This window comes from Poecilia mexicana, unplaced genomic scaffold, assembly GCF_051168715.1.
Source record: "Poecilia mexicana isolate PSO_F unplaced genomic scaffold, ASM5116871v1 scaffold_16, whole genome shotgun sequence".
Classification (NCBI taxonomy): Eukaryota; Metazoa; Chordata; class Actinopteri; order Cyprinodontiformes; family Poeciliidae; genus Poecilia; species Poecilia mexicana.
The window spans coordinates 17,548,353-17,569,352 of NW_028263385.1; the positions used below are offsets into that span (position 1 = coordinate 17,548,353).

The 21,000-nt window shown below is 42.2% G+C and overlaps 1 protein-coding gene across 2 annotated transcripts in view; it reads right to left on the bottom strand.

Moving 5' to 3' along the window:
* nbeal2 (neurobeachin-like 2) overlaps positions 1-21,000 on the bottom strand; it is a 43,541-nt gene that overhangs the window by 8,023 nt on the left and 14,518 nt on the right. Inside the window, exons 12-41 of one of the 2 annotated variants that reach the window (XM_088013955.1) lie at positions 20,476-20,559; positions 20,222-20,320; positions 18,468-19,123; positions 18,248-18,380; positions 17,504-17,623; positions 17,078-17,408; positions 16,877-16,959; positions 16,708-16,800; positions 16,316-16,487; positions 14,939-15,072; positions 12,927-13,086; positions 12,504-12,606; positions 12,235-12,385; positions 11,827-11,982; positions 11,151-11,310; positions 10,037-10,125; positions 9,231-9,947; positions 8,265-8,446; positions 8,010-8,166; positions 6,678-6,821; positions 4,337-4,660; positions 3,463-3,612; positions 2,492-2,649; positions 2,279-2,403; positions 2,072-2,189; positions 1,795-1,952; positions 1,562-1,695; positions 684-791; positions 486-581; positions 266-390 (exon numbers count right to left, since the gene is read on the bottom strand). In XM_088013955.1, the coding sequence (XP_087870081.1) occupies positions 266-390; positions 486-581; positions 684-791; positions 1,562-1,695; positions 1,795-1,952; positions 2,072-2,189; positions 2,279-2,403; positions 2,492-2,649; positions 3,463-3,612; positions 4,337-4,660; positions 6,678-6,821; positions 8,010-8,166; positions 8,265-8,446; positions 9,231-9,947; positions 10,037-10,125; positions 11,151-11,310; positions 11,827-11,982; positions 12,235-12,385; positions 12,504-12,606; positions 12,927-13,086; positions 14,939-15,072; positions 16,316-16,487; positions 16,708-16,800; positions 16,877-16,959; positions 17,078-17,408; positions 17,504-17,623; positions 18,248-18,380; positions 18,468-19,123; positions 20,222-20,320; positions 20,476-20,559 (5,420 nt within the window). Of the gene's footprint in view, positions 1-265; positions 391-485; positions 582-683; positions 792-1,561; positions 1,696-1,794; positions 1,953-2,071; positions 2,190-2,278; positions 2,404-2,491; positions 2,650-3,462; positions 3,613-4,336; positions 4,661-6,677; positions 6,822-8,009; positions 8,167-8,264; positions 8,450-9,230; positions 9,948-10,036; positions 10,126-11,150; positions 11,311-11,826; positions 11,983-12,234; positions 12,386-12,503; positions 12,607-12,926; positions 13,087-14,938; positions 15,073-16,315; positions 16,488-16,707; positions 16,801-16,876; positions 16,960-17,077; positions 17,409-17,503; positions 17,624-18,247; positions 18,381-18,467; positions 19,124-20,221; positions 20,321-20,475; positions 20,560-21,000 lie in introns of both variants that reach the window. The other variant, XM_088013954.1, reaches the window with a different exon arrangement.

Genomic DNA, 21,000 nt, shown 5'->3' on the forward strand with positions numbered 1-21,000 from the left:
CACATCAGTCCTACACTGTATTGATGTTAAATCAACCAGAAAGGGCATTTTTAGGAATGCTGTGTTATTGAGTCTCAGTCAATAAAATGTTTAGAAAAGGATTTTGTTTATTTTCATCTTTTATTGTGTTTAAAATATTGTATAAAAAAAGGTTTAAATAAAAATCATCAGATTAATCATCAGAATAATCAATGACTAAAATAATCATTAGTTGCAGGTCTACATTACACAATTTCTTTTTTCTTGCATCAACAGAGCCTCATACTTTTCTTTGACGTTCTGCGCGTGACGTGGGTTGACCACGCCGATCGGCTTAGACAGATCTCTGAAAACTGAGGGGTCCTCCAGATCCAGATGAGAAGACGTGTAGTCACACAGAACCCAGGGGAACTGAGGAGAAACAACCAACACAGACGTCCTGCTTAGACTCCGAGTGCGACACCGGAAAAAAAAAAAAAGTGATTCAGGTTCGCCGCAGAACGCACCACGGGGTACTGGGACAGGTCGTTGTACGTGCGCCCGGCGATGGTGTTCAGCTGCATCAGGTACTCAAAGTTTGAGATTTCTCTGTACACCCATTTCTGTTCAATTCAAGACGACGCCACGTTAAGGCGGGAAACATTGGAACCGTTTAGCGCCGAATGAATAAAATGCACGTGGAAAACGTGATGTAAATAAAACACCTGAGTGAGGCCCGACGCTTTCAGCAGCTCCTGAGGGGAACGGGAGCCGAAGTAGAACAGGTTTGGGGGCCGCAGTCCGAGAATCCTTGAGTACACTTTGTTTCGTACCTGCACAGTGAGAAATGTGTCCATTTAGAGTTTCTAATGCTTATTTAACATCGTAGCATACTTTGGATAATACACAACAACCTAAATATTTATAGGTTAACAAGTGCTTATGGTTCTAAAACCCATATTGTCACTGAAAACTGAAAGTGTGTAGGTAGAATAGATTTAAGATGAAATTTCTGACTCCTGACTGCAAGAGGGATTACAACCCTCTACCTAAAGACTTCATTTATGACAGCTTCATGGCAGCTAACCTTCTAAAACTTAATTAAAACCAGTTTTAACTCAGAGGAAAGTTGCAACAATCCTTAGATTTTATGAATTAAAGCCTGTGAGATGAGTCTCCTAGAAAGAATAACCACACACACACACGCACACACACACACACACAGCAGCAGGAACATGCATGCTCCAATTATGAAAAAGTTGTGATCACTTTAATGTGAATCTCAGAACATAAACGCTGAAAATTATTCTATTTGTCTTTACACAAAGGCTTTAGGAGCTTTATGTTCATGCATAGAGACAGCAAAATGAAATTTAAACCTGAGAATTTGTTGCTGCGAGGAAACAACGCTATCGACTAATCTGCACTGCCTTAAAAGACATGACAGATGATAAATGCAAGAGATAGTTTGCAATTGCAATGTTGTAAATTACAATTTATTATGGTTCTAAATAAAGACTATTGGGAAAAGTTTTCATTGTTACTTTAACAAGAAGAAGTTTCTGTTTTTACACTACTTTCTTAAATTTGACATAAACAAGACCTTCTTTCTGAAGTTGATGAAGTAATGGGCCTGGTCAATGAAGAAAAGCTCCAGCGCCGACCGTCGCAGGTTGTATCTCCTCAAATGGACCTCCCGAAGCTGAGACAGAGGTCTCCTGAAATCGAACCCGATTCCTGCGGGACAGGGGAGGCAAACTTATGACTCATCCGAGACAGAAATCTTTGAAGAACCATAACAGAGAGGTGTAACTTTCAGATGTACCCGTTTCTTACCCTCCTCGGTCTCTTCTTTCTCACTGCTGCCGTCATAGAAGTACAGATGTTGTGTGGTGACCTCCAGCCGACCCGGCACCACAGCCACGATGGTGATGAGCTCACAGTCTTCAGACAGAACCAGCTTCTCTTTCTGATTCTCGTCTTCTCCTTCCCCTCTGAAATGCAGTGTTGAAGGAATCAGGCTTCATCTCCTCTAAAGTTTTTGTGCTTTTTTGAATTACACACACACACACACAAGAGGCTGACACTCTTGGTTCGAGAAGTTTAGACTTACTTGTCATCCAAAAAGACGAAGTCCTCTTCTTCCAAGTGATCATCCTCCATGTCGCTTACTTTCGCTTCCTTGGCAACAGCCAATGGGATCGGATCAGAGCTGCGAGGGCTTTCAGCTCCTGATGAGTACAGCATGACTTTTCTTTAACAGTTTGCAAAAAGCTAAAAAAAAAATTATATTTTGGTGATAAACAAACTGCCGTCGTACCCATGTTGTCCCTCAGAGCGCTGGCCTCACTGTGGGAGTCGTAGTTGTAGTTGGGCACCAGTTTGAGTCGCATCTTTGAATACGTTTCAGCAGCGGACAGTTTCCATTTCACCTCTGGCTGAACTCTGACGTCAAGCGTGAGACAAACAAAACTCAGAGCATTCTGACTTGCAAAGGGAGAACAACGGACCGAGACGCGAGATGCGGTCGTACCTGTTGGCCCACGGCCCCCGCTCACAGGTGAACAGCCTGCGGAGAGCTCTCCAGTGCTGCCACACCACCCCCTGCTGGCTGGCGTTCTGCTTCTGCCACATCACGTATCTGTTGTTCTCACTGCGAACTCGCTTCATGCAGGGGTCAATTATCACCTCCTGTTTGCACAGAGAGACGCGTTAGCTAATAAAAAAAAAAGCAGAGGTCTTATGGGGAAGATGGTGGAGTGTGTGGACATGGGGCATATTGTCATGTTGCACCTACGGTTTTTAATGCATTTTATTTCAGTTTTATAGGATAGATCAACGCAAAGGAGCACATGTTTGAAAATACAACCTGGTTTTTATTTTTTTTTTAGAAATAAAGTGAGAAAAGTGTAGCATGTATATTATATCTAGCAAACAGAGATAATGAGTGTGTGCAGCTGCAAGTTTTTTGGAGCTCTGCCAGCTTTGCACGTCTAGAGTGATCCCCCCCCCATTTTGTTTTGAACGTCGATTTTTTTAAGTTTTTCCCCAAATTGTTCATTAGATTTAGCTCTGGACTTTGACTGGGCCAGTCTAAAACATTAATATGATCTGATCTAAACCATTCCCTTGAAGCTTTGGTTGCATCTTTAGGCTGTGAGATCTTCACATCTGTTTTTATACTGATACTTAATAGCAGACGGATTGAAAACGTCTATAGCTAAATATTAAAAAAAAAAAAAAAAAAAAAAAAAAAGGAGGCTGGATGGACAGCAAAACTTTTGAGTTTTTTTTTTTAATAAAAAAAACATGTTGCTGCTGCTGTGTGTTTTAAGGTAATTAAAAAAAGAAAATATAGTTATGCATTTCTTTGTATTTGTCGATCTTGTAAACCTCCATAAAAAAAACCCAGAAAACAAATTGAAGTTTGTTATTGTAATAAAGAAAAAACATTTTTTTTAAAGCTGTTGAATACTTTTGCATCAAACTCTAAAAGCACAGTACCTGAAACTTTGACTTGCTGTCAGATCTGTCCTTTTCCCGTTTAAATGCTGTGCTCATTAGATCGTCAAAGCAGGAGTTCCAGAAATTGGACATGATATCATGACTACGGCCAAATGTGTCCAGTTCGTACTGCTCCATGGTGGGCTGAACCTGGAAAACGGACAGATAACCAACATGCCATTAATAATAGCCTGCAGTCACTACTACCTTCAACCTATTATTGACTGCAATATATGTGATAGCCAAAAAGGGATGCTAAGCTACTCAGGTCTCGTTGCAGTTAATAGAAACACACACACACATGTCTAAAACAAGCACAGCATCTACATAAATAAGTCCTGAGAGGACAGTTTATATTCTCTCGCTGCACTTTTAAAATTTGTTTTAAACATTTACAGCAGCCAAAGTTCTGCCACAGTGCGAAACGTGCTGGAAGAGCCGAACACTGAGGAAAACTAAACAGAACGGATTTATGGGCAGGCGATGTCACACAGAGCCGTGATGAATCTGAGCTCGAGCGGAGCGGAGCGTGTCTGTTTGGCAGCGGCTTGTCTCGGGTTCGAGCGTAAGCCGCTCCATAACTAACGCACTCTGAAGGAAAGTTTAAGGAATGTGAGGTAAAGCAGCAAAAGCCTTTTAAAAATGTTAAACTTTGCAGTAAATATCTCAGGAGAAATCTGGGGGGTAGCAGGTCAGACAGAATACAGGATTAGTAAAATATGTTATGTGTGCAGGACGTTGACAAAGAACAGAGTTTGAAGTGTCTGAAAGACAGAGGAGCAGACTCCCTTGACTCCCTAAACACAAAGATAAATATCAGCCATTTTTTATTTATTTATTTTTTTAAATACACAAAGTCCGTCCAGACACAAACCTTCTGCTGGTAAAAGCTCTGCCACTCCAGCGCGTTACAGTAAACCTTCAGGTCCTCGGCGAAGGTGGTGCTCCCGTTGGTGATGGGCAAGTTGGGCAAGTGGTTCTGGAGGGTGATGGGGTCAGCGTGCTGGGCCAGCAGAGTCCTCATGATGGGCACCAGCTGGGAGAAAGTCTCAGAGCAACTGACGTTTGAGTCTTCCGTTACGCCTTCTGGCCACAAGGGGGCGCCAAGCTTTCCCAGCAAGAAGCAGACCTCCTCCCAGCTCAGACACAGAACAGTCTGCAGGAGACTGTGGAGCTTCAAATAGGCCATCTCACACACCTGATGGTGAGCAAAGACACATTCAGACAAATTCAAACTGCACACGTGAAACGATGTAGATTTTTTTATTTACTTTAGCGAACTATAAATGCGATAAACACTCTTTAATACTAAAAAAAAAAAAGAGAAGAATTTTAGCAAAGTTAAAAATATGTACAAAATTCAGAGTAATTATAACAAAAGAAAAATCACAAATATATGGTGCATCAAAGGAAAAAAATATATATCCTGCCAGTGAATTCAACAATAAATAACAAAATAAACAAGAGAAATCCAACAAAATTAAACAATTTTCTTTTTCCTGTTTTCTTTGCATCTCATACGCTGACACGTCGTTCTCACCTCGGAGGGTTACACTATAAATCCAGGCATGGTTTCTTTGCCTCAGCCGAAGCAAGAAAAAAAAAAAAGCTTAAATTTGAGACAAAGAACTCCTTCAATCTCTGTTAACTCCGGTTTACCTTTCAGGCTTTGAACATAAAAAAACAAAACAAAAACGTCTTGAATGAATAATTTATCAGCTCATCTGCAGCAAATACAGCTATCTCCCTGACCTTTCGTTCAGGAAAAACTGGTTGCTCGAATGAAGAGGTATAAAGAATCTAAAAATAAACATAACTGCTGCGATTCAAACAGGATCGGTGGCAGAAATCAACAGTGTAACTTGTGACGTTAACAACTGTCATTTCAGCTGCAACTCCATTAACAATGAGGCCCCAATATGCAAACAATAAACCACTGACTGGGTGTGACTCAATATAATTGCTGTGATATAATCTGACCCATTGTTCACTTGTGCTAATTTATTTTCTCATTTATTTCATTTCCAGTACAATCAGGTTAAACTAGATTAAGATGCATAAATTTGGAAGCTCTGATTTTAGGCCAGAAAGGACAATGATATTCCTCTACGCCTTAAGCAGTTTTAGCAACCTTTTGAAAGTTGTAGTGTTTAAGTACAACAAACCAAATTAAGCTTGACTGGCAAAATACGGCTAAGAAAAAATAACTAGAAGAATAAAGATTATATTAATGTCCGAGACAATATTTATGCACCAACCACATACCCGGAGAACGGAGTCTGCCAATTTTTTTCTTGATCAGCCCTGATTGGTGACTGGCAGGCTAAACTTAATACTAACAGGCAAATATTGATTCTTTTTCCTTCATGAAATGCGTCACAGTGAAGGTCTACCCATTATTTTTCGTCTATAAACGTGTCAGCCAACAGGATGCCCTTTGATATCCTTTTATGAGTAGAAAAAACCGAGGATAAAAGATTTCCTTGGAATTCCTTCTTCTTCTTTCTATCCTAAATTACTGCCTCTATACATAAACCTGCAGAAGATTTCCCCCCACAGCAATGTGTCAGAATAACCAGACAGAAAAAAACCCATATAAGTCAGTCATAATTAAATAAAAATGCAGTGTTTTGGTAACCAAAGATACGGAATCGTTTTACGCGTGACACTAAATTTTAACATTAGGAGATTTCTACAGAGCAAATATAAAATTGATTTCTGAGCAGAAGTTAAAATCGATCCCTTAAAGGTCCTAAATGCTGAACTTAAAACATCACACAAATTTACTTCCTGTCAGCGTACTTTGAATGGATATTATAAGCACCGTTTCGCTCCTCTCACTCCTCCATAAGACACTCAGCCGTGAGATAAAGCAGCTTATAGATGAGCAGAGCAGCAGCATGTGATGGAAACCCAAATGGCCAATTTAATTTAAACGCTCCTATAAGAGCAGATGTCATAACTCAGAGGGGAACTGCCCTTTCACGCTCAACACTCCCTAACAGGAATGACTGCAATGTCTTTTGCAAAGTGAGCCCTTACAAGGCTTGGTATTCAAACGGCCTCTTTATCTGAGCTCACTTATCAAGTTAAATAAGTTCCCTCGGACATTTTTTCCACAGTATCTTCTGCTGATATTGATCTCGGAGGAGAAAAAAAGCAGAGACGTTTTAGCGTTTGCGTGCTCCACAGGTGGGATTGTGGGTGCAGCTGACCTGCGAGTTCTGCTGGTGGATGTATCCGGTGATGATACGCAGGCCGATCTGGGCCATCTCCTTCAGCTCTGTGTTTCCTGGGCTGCCGGGGGTGCTGTGCCAGGCCTGCAACCTGTCCAGCAGGTTCACCACCCCTTCGAAGATCTGCAGCAAAACAACAGCTGTCAACAGAAAGACTCTGGCAAAAAAAAAAAAGAAAAGAAAAAAAAAAAAAAAGGCCAGACCTGTTTCCACACCTTGCAGTAAACCTTAACTACACCCCGAGCTGCATTTAAAAGTCAAACTTGGCTCTCTAGGCCTTTCTGTAGCACAAACGGTGGCATTTGACCCATGTTTAACAGTGGCAACACCCAAAGGCTTCTCGTTTGTTATGCTTTGTATTTACTGCTTTAGTCTAGGAAGAATAGAAACGATTTACTTAAACATGATTACAAAAATGAGAAAAAATATTCATTTTTATTTTACTAAAACAGAATAATTAACTTTCTGTGAGAGTTAAATCTAATTTCATATCCAGTTCTAAGTTAACCCGAGTGAGAACAGTTTACATTTTGACTTAATTTATTAAGGGAAAACTCGCCTAACCAAACCAACCTGCCCCAGAGTCAAAAACTAATTGCCCCTACGCCCAATAACTGACTGAGCAGCTAATGGTGGCAACAGCTGCAGCCAAGAATTTACAACAAGTCTTCACAATTTAACATTACTGGAGGCAATTATATTTTTACATAACGCCAGACTTGATTTTTGTCTCTTGATAAAGAAAACTGCGTTTTGTGTTCACTCAGGTAATCCTCGTCTGACATTAAAATATGGTTACAGAAAATCTAAGTTTGACAAAAAAAAAAAGCAAAAAGATCTTTGAGATAGCAAATAGTTATTTCACTCATGTTTCAGAACGCAACGTAGTTAGCATTGGCCTCATTTAAAATCCCCATTTAAGTTAACTTGGTCTTTATCAATCACTATCTTTGTGAGTCAAGATCTATTTATTAAAAGCCAAACAGATCAAAGAAATCATTTTAGCATCACTATTTGAAGTTTCTTATATATTTAACTGCATTCAAGTAGATAATCAAAATGAAAATGAATCCCAGACAACTTAACTTGCAAATCATAGTGAAAATGTTCACACTGTCATCCTCTATCAAAATATTCATTTGTTCATCATTCAATTCATAGTAAAACATTGCATCTCCAGATTACCTAGCAATAAGATTTTTACACAAACTATAAATCTGACATCAGATTTAGGTGACACCAGGTACTTTTTGCTTTCTGATGTCAAGACAGCGATCATGTGAAACCACTGCAGACTTGAACATAAGCTACCTTCTCACTCCACAGCGTTCGGTTGTCTGTGCCCTCGGCAAACAGGAAGTCCTGCAGCAGCCTGAGGAGCCGCACCAGACTGGGGCAGAAGGGCAGAGACACTCCCTGTGCGTCCCTCAGGTCCGACAAGGACGACTCCAGCATCATTTCCAGAAGACTGTCATGTGCAACAACGGAAATACGCTTAACGTAGCATTGCCTAGCATTGTGTTGTTTATGAGAGTAGGATCTCCAGTTAAAATCTGCATAACACACCTGCGTTTGATTTCATCAGGAGGGCGAACCAGCTGGCAGGAGGAGCCCAGCTTGGTGAGAACAGAAAACACCTGTCCCCTCTCCCTCCACACTGCGTCCCCGGACCCCTCGGCCCCACTCCCGCTCCAGAGCACTGAGAAGACGATGTTGGTCAGCAGGTTGCACAGCTCCTCCTCGGGGGTCTGCTGAAGTAAAACCAAGACGCATGTGAAAATGAAGAGCTGGTTTACGGAGCCTCTTCCACATGCAGTCGCTTTACAGATCATCGCAGTTTTACTGGGATTTTTGTGAGAGACCATCAAAAAGTAACTGTTGTAGTTTCTTACTAATATAAAAGATAAGAACAATGTGGCATGTCTTAACATTCACCGATGCATCTAAATAAAATCCAGTGTGACCAATTGACTAATGGTTAGCTGGCTAGCGAGGAACACACCAGACCTATAGATGAAGGTATTGAGTAGTTTCAATGTTAGGTTATAAAACATTATTCAAAGCATCTACAGCTCAGGTAATAACACCTGCTGGACAGCCATGGCACGCCATGAATATGGCCAGATGACACAAAATGCTAGGTTTGGAAGAAAACAAAACGAAACATCAACCTGGCCTAAACTCAACCTCACCACAATGAAACATGGTGATCATTTATACGTCTGACAGGAAAGGTAGTCAGAGTTGGTAGAAAGAAAGACGCAGCTAAATGCAGTCCTAGAAAAGGCTGTGAAATACTTGAAGGTCTTCAGTCTTCTGATGTGTGAAACAGAGAGAATCGCAAACAGCAAAGTTTGCATCACAAACTGAAGTGAATGACCTTTGTTCAAGCAGCCTTAATACAAATCCATGGCACGATTTTCAGCTCAGGAGTGAAAAATCCCTGGATATCATGGAAACCTTCACAATCGGGCACAATCCTTTGCTGGTCGTTCGTATGAACTAAAATCTGAGTGGATGAAGGAGTTATACCTGAGGATTGGACGTGTTGGAGATGGTGTCTCCAGTAGGAGGATCTGTCCCATAGCTGGTGTCGTCCAGTACATTAGACAAACTGGAGCTCTTCCTCGGCCTTAGCGGTGGGAATGGTTTGGAGTGCTCCAGAGGAGACGGCGTGTTGGTCAGACTTCCTGCCGGGGTGTGTGTGCCGGTGTCCCCCATGCCTCCCAACTCCAAATCAAAGGGAGACGTGCCGAACGGGGAGAGCGGCTGGTAGTCTCTTCCCTCGTCGTCCGGCCGAGGCGACACGATGTCGACTGGATTGGAGGCGGAGGAGGAGTGGCTCCCCTGATCCACCGAATCAAACGACTTAAAATGAAGCGAGCCGCCGTAGTTCTTCAGCTGGCCTCCTCCTCCTCCGCTGGGCGGCGACTGGGATAAGTCAGAAAACCCCTCGGAGATGTCCCGGGGACCGCATTCGTCTTCCTCCTCCTCGTCGTCGATGTCCCTCGAGTTGCGGTAGTTCATGTAGATCTCAGTGCGCGAGTCCTCTACGACCACAGACTGCTCTCGGCGCAGCGGTGGCCGGTAGCTCGGCGCGAAGGAAGCGTGGTTGCCAGAGTCTGTGATGCTCACGGCGTGGGCTTCCAGGGACTCCTTTACGTAGAGTTTGGTCAGAACATCCTGCCAGCCCGGCTGCTTGGCGAGCTGCTTCACGTAATCCTCGTTGGAGTAGATCAGATGAAAGAGCTGCAGGGGATTCAAACGAAACCCAGAGACATCTTAGATTTGCTTATGATGAAAAGATGCAATTAAAAATAAGAAGCGAGGAGACCAACCTTGCGACAGACGTCCAGTCGGACGGTGAGCTCAGCTCGATGCGACAGACAGACCACAGCCAGGAGGTCTCTGAAATTAGGACTGGCATCTGTAGCAAATGGTAAGGCGTGTTTATGAATTAATTAATTAGTTTTTTATTTGAATAATATGAGCAGCAAATAACACTCTTTTCATTTCTCTAGAATGTTTCCAATTTTTAATAAATGGCATAGGAGATGAAAACCACTTTTAGTCAACATTTTAAATACATTTTTTAATAATAAAAAAAATTTCTAAGCAACTCTTATGCACTTTAAAGGAACAGCAAGAATAGAAAGTTCAAGTAAAAAGCTACGAACTATCCGCAACTGTAGTCGTCACAGGATTTCATAAATATAGGCATATTTATATTTCACAACTACAACTTATCTGAGACTGTAAGTTACAGATAAAAGTGGACTTCTGCTTTTGGTGCATGCTGGGACCCCGACGTAAAATAAATGCAGCTAAATATATTGTGTAGCGTTGATAAGTTATTCTCAAGAGACTGAGGGAACTTCCTGTCAGTGAGGACCGGCTTCAGCTGTGGAAAGTCCGGTTTCTTTATCTGAGCTCCTCATTTCAGGGCCTCCAACCACATTCCTGCTGAACTCAGGTTTCATCTGGCTGGTTCTTCCTAAAGTTTAGGACCTCAACTTGTAGTGGAATAAATTTTGTGTCGATGCCTCCTGTGTTATAAGTCATTACAGATATTTTAACATAGATTCAAGGAATGACACACCCACTACCGTGTTTTGTTGAATAAATAAGATTTTTCTCTGTTAGGAAGAATCTTTCTGTCCAGTATATCCTGCTAATTATCTACAAAATGTTTAGTTGAGTGTCCAGATTTTTGACCTCTGCAGGTGTTCATTAACAAAAAGGAAACAAATTCCAGCGGCGTTCACTGGAGAACGTTGGCTTAGTTATTTTTCACACCAAGCTGAATTTCCCTGACTTACAATCAATAAGGGCAAAAAGTTACTTGAAACAATTCGCAGAAAATCAAATGAGCCGACACCAAACAAGGACCTCAGCCTCTGAAATCTGTCCTAAAGCTGCGAAACGTATAAATAAACAAAGCGTTTGTCTCACCCGTAGCAAGGACCTGCTCATATAAACAGCGTACAGTTATCATGGACACAGGCATATCTTCAAGAAAGCAGACCAGGCCGAGATAACCGAAATCCTTCAGCTTGATTCGTTGCTTGTTGCGCTCCGAGACTTTCTCACTCTTGAGGATTTTGTACAAAACCTGCAACGACACAAGTGTTTCGGTTTATGAAGAGGTGAGTCTCAGTAAGTTTAAGTGAATTTAATCCAGTAACTCAGTTCAAGAGGTGGATTTATTACACAGAGTGGAAAACCCAGAATTCATTACTAATTAAGATCAGTTGAAAAAAGGATTTGTTTGCAGGTTAAACAAATAATGTATCTATGTGCTATGCAGTGTCTGCACTCATTACTTTGTCTATTTGCACGACTTAACAGCATTTCATGGAAAGTTAAAAGAAGAAATTCGACCGCTGGAGCTTATATCTGGAATATGTCTTTTATGATGGCACTTTTTCCTTCCACTCAATTATTTATATGAAAATGTTGAGAAGCCTTTTCATATTTCAATCTGTACATAATGATTACTTTTTAAACTGATTCATCGAAATAAATGAACTTTTCAATTCTGTTCTAATTTGTTGGGATACAGCTCTACTTAAAAACCAGTTCTTGCTATTAATGTGCTATTTATTATTTTTTAATCAGTTGTTCTCACCCTGAACACCCGCTCTCTGGCCTCGTCCCCAAAGTTGGCTGTGAGCAGCAGGCTGTACAGCTGCTCCACGCCCCACTCCAGCAGCACCGCCTGCACCTGCTCCCGAGGAGGGCTGCTCCTCAGCAGCTCGTACAGCACATCCAAGGCCTTCACCACCTGACAGACAGGGAGAGTGGCTGACAAATTACAAAGAAATGTGGACGGGCGCTGGGTTAAGCTGTGTAAAAGGAGTATCAAATAAAAGATTAGCTCAAAAAAACAAAAGTAGAAGCCAAAGAAACAAAAAGCTGGAATGAAAGATGAATGTTTAGCTGGAAACCAGGAGTAAATCATCCCCGTGAAAAGGTCATAGGATTGCAATATCAAACTGCTGGAAGAAAAACAAGCAATAAAACATTTCAGTATTACCTGCTGCTCCTCTCCCACAGTCAGGACGTAGGCGAGGACGCTGTGAAGCTCCTCTGGTGTCGGAGACTTGAGGAACTCTTTCAGCAGCGAAAACAGAGACGTCTGAATTGTCTGTTTCTCATCAGACAGAGGGCTGCCATCCTGCTCCAACCTGCGACCAAACGGATGAGTGAAGAGACTCTGATATTAGGCTTATGAATGGAGATGAAAGACACGACTGAACCGAGCTGAAACAGGCTACATTTGGTGCCTCGATGTGTTTTGCTCACCCGTAGTATGTCCGAATAGTATCCAGAATGTACTGGACCCCGTACTTCCTCTTCATGCGCTGCTTGCTTTTGTTTATAACAGATGACAGGTATTGCACATGTGCTTTCAGAAGAGAGAAAAGACACACAGTCATCCCTCTGGCTGACATTTAGAAATGTCAAATCATGATGTAAGGTCACATTGAGACAGAGTTGTCACGTAAAGGTTATCGAAGTAATGCACCCTCAATCTTGACCCAACAGCCTGAACTCGAGAATTTAAAGTATTCTTCGCCCACCCCTTTTCTGCTCCCCTGACTCCTACTCTAACCCTCATTCCTGCTGTGTCAATACAGACAGCTTTGGCATGCATGCAAAGCCTCACAGGTTTTATTCAGCAAAAAGGAGGGGGGGGGGGGGATGAGGGGGCCGCTGCTGCCTTACCCAAACAAACAGCAAAATGGCTTCTCGTCCAGATGCGGAAGTTAAACAGCAGGTGCTGGTAGAGATGCTGCAGCAACTGGCGGTTGCCGTCGTTGAAAACCTGCTCCAGCAGAAGCTGACAAGCCATGAGGACGTTCATGTCCATCATAGTGCCTGGAACCTGCAGCAGACACAGAGAGATCCCAGGTTTTAACTCAATCAGGTCACGACTACACTCATTTTAACTCCGTAGCATGCAAGTTGTTTTATTTCATCGCAAAGCTGATGAAGTGGCTCCACGTTCTGAGATAATGTGCTTCAGAAGGGTAGTATGGATATTTGTACATTTGCACCCGAGGTAAAAAAAAAAAATGTTTACATTGCAAAATTCACTAATGAAAAATGCTAAAAAATTTAAACCTTTAATTTATGTGTTTTTCAGAAAACAAAATCCAGGCTAAGAAATTCCAAATGGGGAGTAAGAGAACAAGCCATTTAAGTAGAGCAGATGTATTTCAGCTTCATAATTCATAAAAATGCACCTGCATCAACATTCAGAGCAATATATATATATAAAGTTTTAAACTGCTGGACTTTTACAAAAAAGACTGGACTAAGTTTACATAGCCAACTTGCACATTAGGCAAGATTTTCTAGGTAATATATATATATATATATATATATATATATATATATATATATATATATATATATATATATATATATATATACACATACATATATACACACATACATATATATATATACACACACATATATATATATACACACACATATATATATATACACACATATACATATATATATACATACATACATACATACATACATACATATATATATATATATATATATTTTTTTTTTTTTTTCCAAAGCTCAGTGAGAAACTGCACCAGAATGTGGGATTTTGGGAACAAGTTTCCACGACAACCATTAGACATCATGGACCTGCCCACTGTTTGTTTTGTGGACATTCCCAAAAAGGCTTTCCTGACCAACCATCACAAAAAGAAACATGCCAGTGGCTCTTTAATCACCCCAAAAACACTCAGTGGATCCATGAGGACACAGATGTCATCGTGACAGCTAAGAGGTCAACTAGATCCATACGCTTTGATCAGACGAGAAGAAGATGGATCTTTTCGCGAACAAGCACTCCAGCTGTGTTTGCCTTCAAAAACACAATATGTGATCAATATGTGCGCTTGCAAAAGCTGATCATATTTTGCCGCTTTTCACACCTTTACCAGGGTGCCAATAGAAGTAGGTAGACGTGTGTGTGCATCTTTTCCACAGCCAAATGTGGTTGATGACTCTAAAGACAGACAGTAGTCTCCAGACAGGATGCTCCACCTTCACAACATGGATTTCAACATTTCCTGTCTGTTTGCATGGACATCTCTGCTGCATTAACACAAGGCCTGGTTGGCTTTAGTCACCCATGAGTCAAATCTGTGAAAAGTACAACAAACACTTGGTCCCTCCCAGCACACTGACCAGTCTCTACTAAAGTTCAACTTTTCACCACATCGAAAACGTCGCCTTTAAATCCTCTGCATCGCGTTCAGCTCATTTTTGCACAAAAATTAACTAGGGAAGCTCACGTTTGTCACCTGCAGTTTCAGAAAATGTTTCACAATTACAAGCTTACAAAATGAGTGGAAAGTATTACACCGAAGTCTGTTGTCTTGATTTTGTCTCATCTTGGTCCATTTTAAATTCTGCTTATGTTAACAGTTTTAACCAAAAAAACACCACTTCTTTTACACTGCTGTGGTTGGTATCTCTTAGTCATAGTGAAACAATACAATGACTGCATTAATTGTCCCACACATGCATTTCAAACAGTCATTCTGACAGACCACTGCTGTTTCAGCAACACCAGACCCATTTATTACAAAGCAATTATTCAGCAACAGCGCAGTGGAAAAGGTCAGATATTCACTTTCAGATGCTAATCGGCTCTTCCAGCACTTAAGTTTCTAGAACAAGTTGCTGTGTGTGGGACCTACTTTGCTGAGCATGGCACCGATGATGCTGGGGCCGTGGCACTGCAGCAGACTCTCCTGATTGACGGGGTGGTGACGAATCAGGTTTTTCACCATCAGCAGGAAAGCAGCAATGCTGTTTCTCTCAAGTCTGCCTTCTGGGGAAAAAAAAAAAAAATAAAAATAGGGCAAAACAAGGCTTAAGATTTCCTGTGTAAGCCACAGTGATATTTCTGCATTACAAAAGCATGTCATTGACGTCGCGTTTCAACATGAGTCAGAATTCTGAGTTATGCATGTTTTACTTCTGTAGCGTTTTCGTAGAACGTATTCATGTGCACACACCACCCCCTCGCCTTTTTCCCTTTCGAGATCTTAGCTCTAGAGTTTTTAAACTAAATTTATCAATCATTTCCTGTTTGTTATTGCATCATGTGGTTGTGTGCGCAGACCTAAGTTTACTCAATTCACATCGTTAAGTCTTTCCTGGAAGTAAAACGAAGTAGAAAAAAAGCAAAATGGCGTATCTGTGATTAAGCTTTAGACACTGTGTGTTTTGTGACCAAAGTGCCCGAAGGTGCCACATTCCTCTTTTATAGCACATGTATGCAAGTATAAACAGCGTGGGAATTACCAGCCGTCACATCATTCAGGAATGACGACTCGTGTTTTGGTGTGAAATGTACATCAACCCCAGAACAAAAGCAACAGATACTGTGAAGATGCTGGATGAAGCTGGAAAGAGTGTGTTGTCATCCACAGTGAAAGTAGACCAGCTCTCAGTGAAACAGAAGAAATGACCCCAAAACAACAGAAAAAGGTTGTTTTGGGGCGGGGGGGTTGAGGATTAATAGTTTCCAATTATCCACAGGGAGAAAGACCCTAAATTTAGGACATGTCTTCTGATTTGATTACATTAAAATGGAAGTGTTTACATGGAATGACCACAGTTAGATTTCAAGGAAAATGGAGAAGGTTGCAAGCCTGAAAGTACCATCCTGTACACTGGGAGCAACATTAAGCTGTGGGGTTGTTTTCACTGGGGGAGGGACTGGTTGCACGCACCATTATAGACGTCATACTGAAGAAACCACATCATCTAGAAATATGTAGAAACTTCTCAAGTCATCAGCCAGGAAGCTAAAGTTTTGACTAAAATCGGTCTTCCAAGTGGACCGCACCCCTGAACATGTGATGCACCTTTGTGGTGCCAGAATTATACTGCTTTTGAGTTTGTCAATGCCAGAAAAAGATATGATTTCCCTTCCACTTGTTAAAGTAAATTTAATCAAACATTAGTGGGGTTGTATGCTTTTATTTGAGCCTATCTGCAACCACATGGTGTACCGAGGAAAACCCCCCCAAAAAACTAAAGAACCTTTGAATGAAGGACAAACTCACCTGCAGATTTGTTAAGAGGCAGCAGCATAGCAGCAGGGCCTCGGGAGGAGGTGAGCTCTGGTCCCAGCAAGTCCGAAGTCTCCTGACCGCCGTTGTAAACCTGCTCGGCTTCACACACCTGCTCGAGCAGCGGCAGCAAAACCCCGATTCCTCCCATCACATTCACAACGTCCTGCGTTAATGTAACCGAATAAATCAACGTGAAAATCCATTTCATGCAGCAAAAAGAGCAAAAGAGTGAACATTACAATGAAAGGAAGTAAATCCATGTGAATCTAGATTAGAGCTCCTAATAAATAATTTCAAAATATTTACAGAAATGACAGAATAATAACAGAAATCTCAGTTTGAAACAAAGCTAAGAGAGAAAAGAAAACGGATTAATTTCCAACCTTGGTGTCCCAGCTGACCACTCTGTGTCCCGTCAGTCTGCCATCATGCTGGTGATGAGGCGCCAGATCCAGACATATCTGACTCTTAAAAGCCTGAAAATACACGTGAGTATTAATATCTGGTAGAGTGTGTGTAATACAGGCGTGTGTTGATCTGAGCTTCTTTTACCTGTGGAGTGTAGTACAGCAGCAGCTTGCTGTTGAGCTCTGACAACTCTCCGTCCGCTTTGAATAAGGGAACGTGATTGGGTCCTGTGACAGGGGGAGCAAAGTTAAAGGCCATGAAGAACATGTATGCAAACATCAGTCGATGAAAGTTTTGATTTATGACTAGTGCTTCCAACATGTGGGGCAACGGAGTGCGACGAACCTGCAGCGTGCAGCGCTCGCGCCTGGGCAGGCTGCAGAGCCTCGTGGCAGATGAAGGCCGTGCCCAGCAGCCCGTCTAGAGATGTCGGTGATCCCCACTCCGTGTCCTGCAGTCCTGCTGAAATGGTGTGCACCGTGGAGTCTGCCATAGACCCCCACCGGCCTCCCGCAAAGGACGCTGGGAAGGATTGGGAGCGGAGGAGGGAAGGAGCGTGGGGCGGGAAGGCGAACTCTGGCGACGGGCAGGAGGTGAAAGACGAGGGAAGGTTCGGCGACGTGGTGGTGGTAGTGGTGCGGTGGCCAGCGGAGCCGATGCCGCAGTAGATAAACGGCTGCAGCGTCAGGCCAGGTCGTGACACAGAGAGTTAGAATAAAAGAAACACTTCGCTGAAGTCGACCAGGATTAGAAAACATGCATTTTGTTTACCTCACTAAAAGATGGAAAACGAAGCTGAGCAGTTTTTTGTTGCTCTCCATCGATGTAGACCGTTACCAGGTTCTGACCAAAAGGTCGCCGACCTGGTATGTGGACAACAGCCACTGAATGCTGGGAGGGAGACAAAACAACAGGGCTTTGAAAAAGTTATTTTTCTCTAAATTGTATCACATGAAAGAAATTTCGGTGTAATTTATTGTGTTTTTACACAACTGACTAACAAAAGCACTGAATAATTGTGAAGTGGAACAATATTAATACGTGGATTTTTAAATAAAAATCTCACATGTATGGTCGGCAATAGCTTTTTTTTTTTTTTTTTTGCTAATTCCCCTAAATACATTCCAGTGCAACTAATTGCCTTCAGAAGTGAAATGAGTAAAACTTCTACTAAACTGTAATCCACCTGTTGGTTTCAATCTAAGTTGTTCTCTGAAACTATTGGAGAACAAACAGGATCATAAGGAATCCGATGAAGACTACTGCAGGATTAGGTAACAGAGATCAGAGAAGCAGCTAAGACACCTGTGGTAACTCTGGAGGAGCTGCAGACGTCCACAGCTCTGTATACCAGACACAGTCAGAGTTGAAATTCGGCACAGGTATGAAAAAGACACTTGGATTGTAAAAGTACCACTAATACGACACACTGAATGAAATCTCTTCTAAACTTTGCTGAGCAACGACAAATACTTGCCCAAAACAAACGTCTGTGTTATGAGTGTTTATACTCACCCAGCGTGAGTCAACGAGCGGGTATTCAGGCAAAGCAACGGCCATGTAGTCCTTCTTAGTGCAAACAGCTACTACCAGCACACCCTCCATGGTGAAAAATGCCTCTAGCCCAGTTCCACTTGCTGTGAAGAAACTTTACACAAGAAGAAACGCGTTAGTTGAAAACGTACGACAACATCTGGGACCGAATTAACCTCAAAGCAACGTCCGTCCTCTTCACCTGTAGAGTTGCTTTCTGCGTGGCCCTTTTCCCATGTCATGCGGAGACCCCTTGTCAGTGTTGGAAGGATGCTTATTGTTATTAAAGAACTCGGAGTGATAAGGTGGGAAGTCCATGTTGAGGCAGAGCCAAGCGTGAAAGGCAAACCCGCTCCCTGGCCAGCGCTGGACCGTCGGGACCATAATCCCTGCCATGGGCGGTGTGAGATCAAAATATTGCAGAGCGCTGTCCCGGCCCTCTCTGGCTGCCATGGCTGAAAGCACGCATATCATACGGGTGCAATAAGGGTGTATCCTCCCTCCCACTGCATCGCTGTCCTGGTCCATCCTGAGGAGTCTAAGGAGGCTCTTCAGCTCCTCTGGTCTCATGCAGAGAGAACCCAGGTCCTGCAGGAGGCCCAGCAGGGCGTCTGCACACTGCCTGTCCAAACTCTGGGGCTGCGAGAGCACCTGCAGTAAGGCGCCCACCATGCCAGCCTCCACAGCCACGGTGCGGCACGACCTGGAGCCTCCGGACACGGCCGCCAGCCACTGGGCCACCAGCAGCTGGAGGTCCCTCTGACCGGAAAGGTCGGGCAGCCACTGCAGGAGCAGCAGCAAGGGCTGGTCGTTGCTAATGCCGAGATGATGAGCGTGGACGTGCTCGCCCTCCACCGCCTGAGGTGAAGGCAAAAAAAACAGAAGGTCAAACACAGACGGAGCAAAGCGGTCAAAGATCAAAACCTGATACGTTTCTGATCAGGGTCTTTTCGAATGATCAACATGGGAGTACGTGACTAAGATTTCAGTGAACTTACGTCAGCCTAAATTCAGTGATTCATTTGGTCTTTCTTCTGGTGAACCCTGACTGTGACTTGATAACAGCTAGAGAAATTCACAAAGTCCCATGAGTCTATAAAGTACTTATAGAAACGGATAGACGGCTTATACAGCTGTATTACATGAGATGCAGGTTATATTGTCAATTTAACAGATGTGAGTTTTTCTTAAAAGTTTTCTTTCACCTCATGTAAAGGCACATATTGTCACATGACCTGCTACGCACAACATGCTCAGACAGCTAGAAACATTCAATAGAAACTATGAGATTCAAAGCAAGTCCCCCGTTTAATAAACAAGATATGAGCTGCTTTGTAAGTTTTGTTGTCACATGACTACCTACATATGAAGTGAAACGGTTTCCAAATCAAATGAGCAACGAGTAATATCAAAACCGAGAGGGAACATGCTAATGTCACATTAGCAAAGCCAGGCAATCTTTTCACATGCAACGTTTGCCAGAAGGACCACGTGTGTTTTGAAGACTGAGACAGCTATGTATCTAGAAATAAACTAAACAATGCATGACTTGGGTGTCAACTCATAACACTGCTGAATTTTGAAACAAAGCTAAACCCAGATATGAGAAGTATATTTATGAATTCCTGCAAAAACTCAGACTGGGGCAATTTATCTTTCATTTGCAAGAAAAACTGCATCACCGCTGCTGCATCCAGAGCGAGTTACAAAGAAATACAATCAGACTAATGTAGATCATGTTATACAAAGACTTTTTTATTGCATATTAAATCCACTGAGTTTTTAAAAGACAAATGGCATTTATTGTATTAACATTAGTATAGTAGCAGATTATGACTCAGAATCAGCAAAGGCCTAATCTTAAGTGACTCAGATCAGTATTGGGGCACAAAAAAAACAATAAAAAAAAAAAACAACAACTCTGTGCTAAAAAAAATAAATGAATGTAGACTTCACCATGTTCATTAGCTCCTGCAGCAGCCGCTTGGTGGGTTGACCTTGACTCTTCAGCACATCAAACAGCTGGGAGTAGCCGATCCTCTCCTTGAAAACCTCCTGAGTGCACCAGAGACAGAAATAGGTTAGGAAATAAAAAAAAAAGCTGCTCAACAGAGTCAATTATCTGGCACACTTCCATTACTGTTAGGAAACAAAACGAGCATGTATGAACAGACAGCAACTTTCTATGCATTTTGATTCTTTGAAATCACCTTAGCAGAAGGTGAGTTGCTCATTATAGCTGTAAGGACCCCCAAGGCATGGACCGTTATACTGTCTGCTCCTTTCTCCAACACCTACATGAAAATGAAGAGAGCTCAAAATGTACAGCATCCAACAGAGACACCCAACGTTCATTTAGTAACATCTTTCACCAATAACATTGCTCAGTGAGAGAAGAAAACCACAATTATTGCAGCAGACGAAATAGAAATGAGGCCATCATCTGTACCAGCTGCCACACAATCACCTCTTTGTTTAATAAAGACAGGCCCTGGCATGCAAAAAAGACCCAAAAATTCAAACCAAGCATCAAAAAAAGAAAAAAAGAAAGAAATTAAGCAATCCCAAGCTACCGCTGGAAATTAGTCAACATCAAGCTCCAGGACACGAGCCAGGCCTTTTCACACAACCCACAGCAGTCACATGTGAAAGCAGGAGGTAGAAGAGAAACACGGGAATACGTTTAATTAAACACCATCCACTTCATGCACAAAGATGAGCACAACATGCCCTTA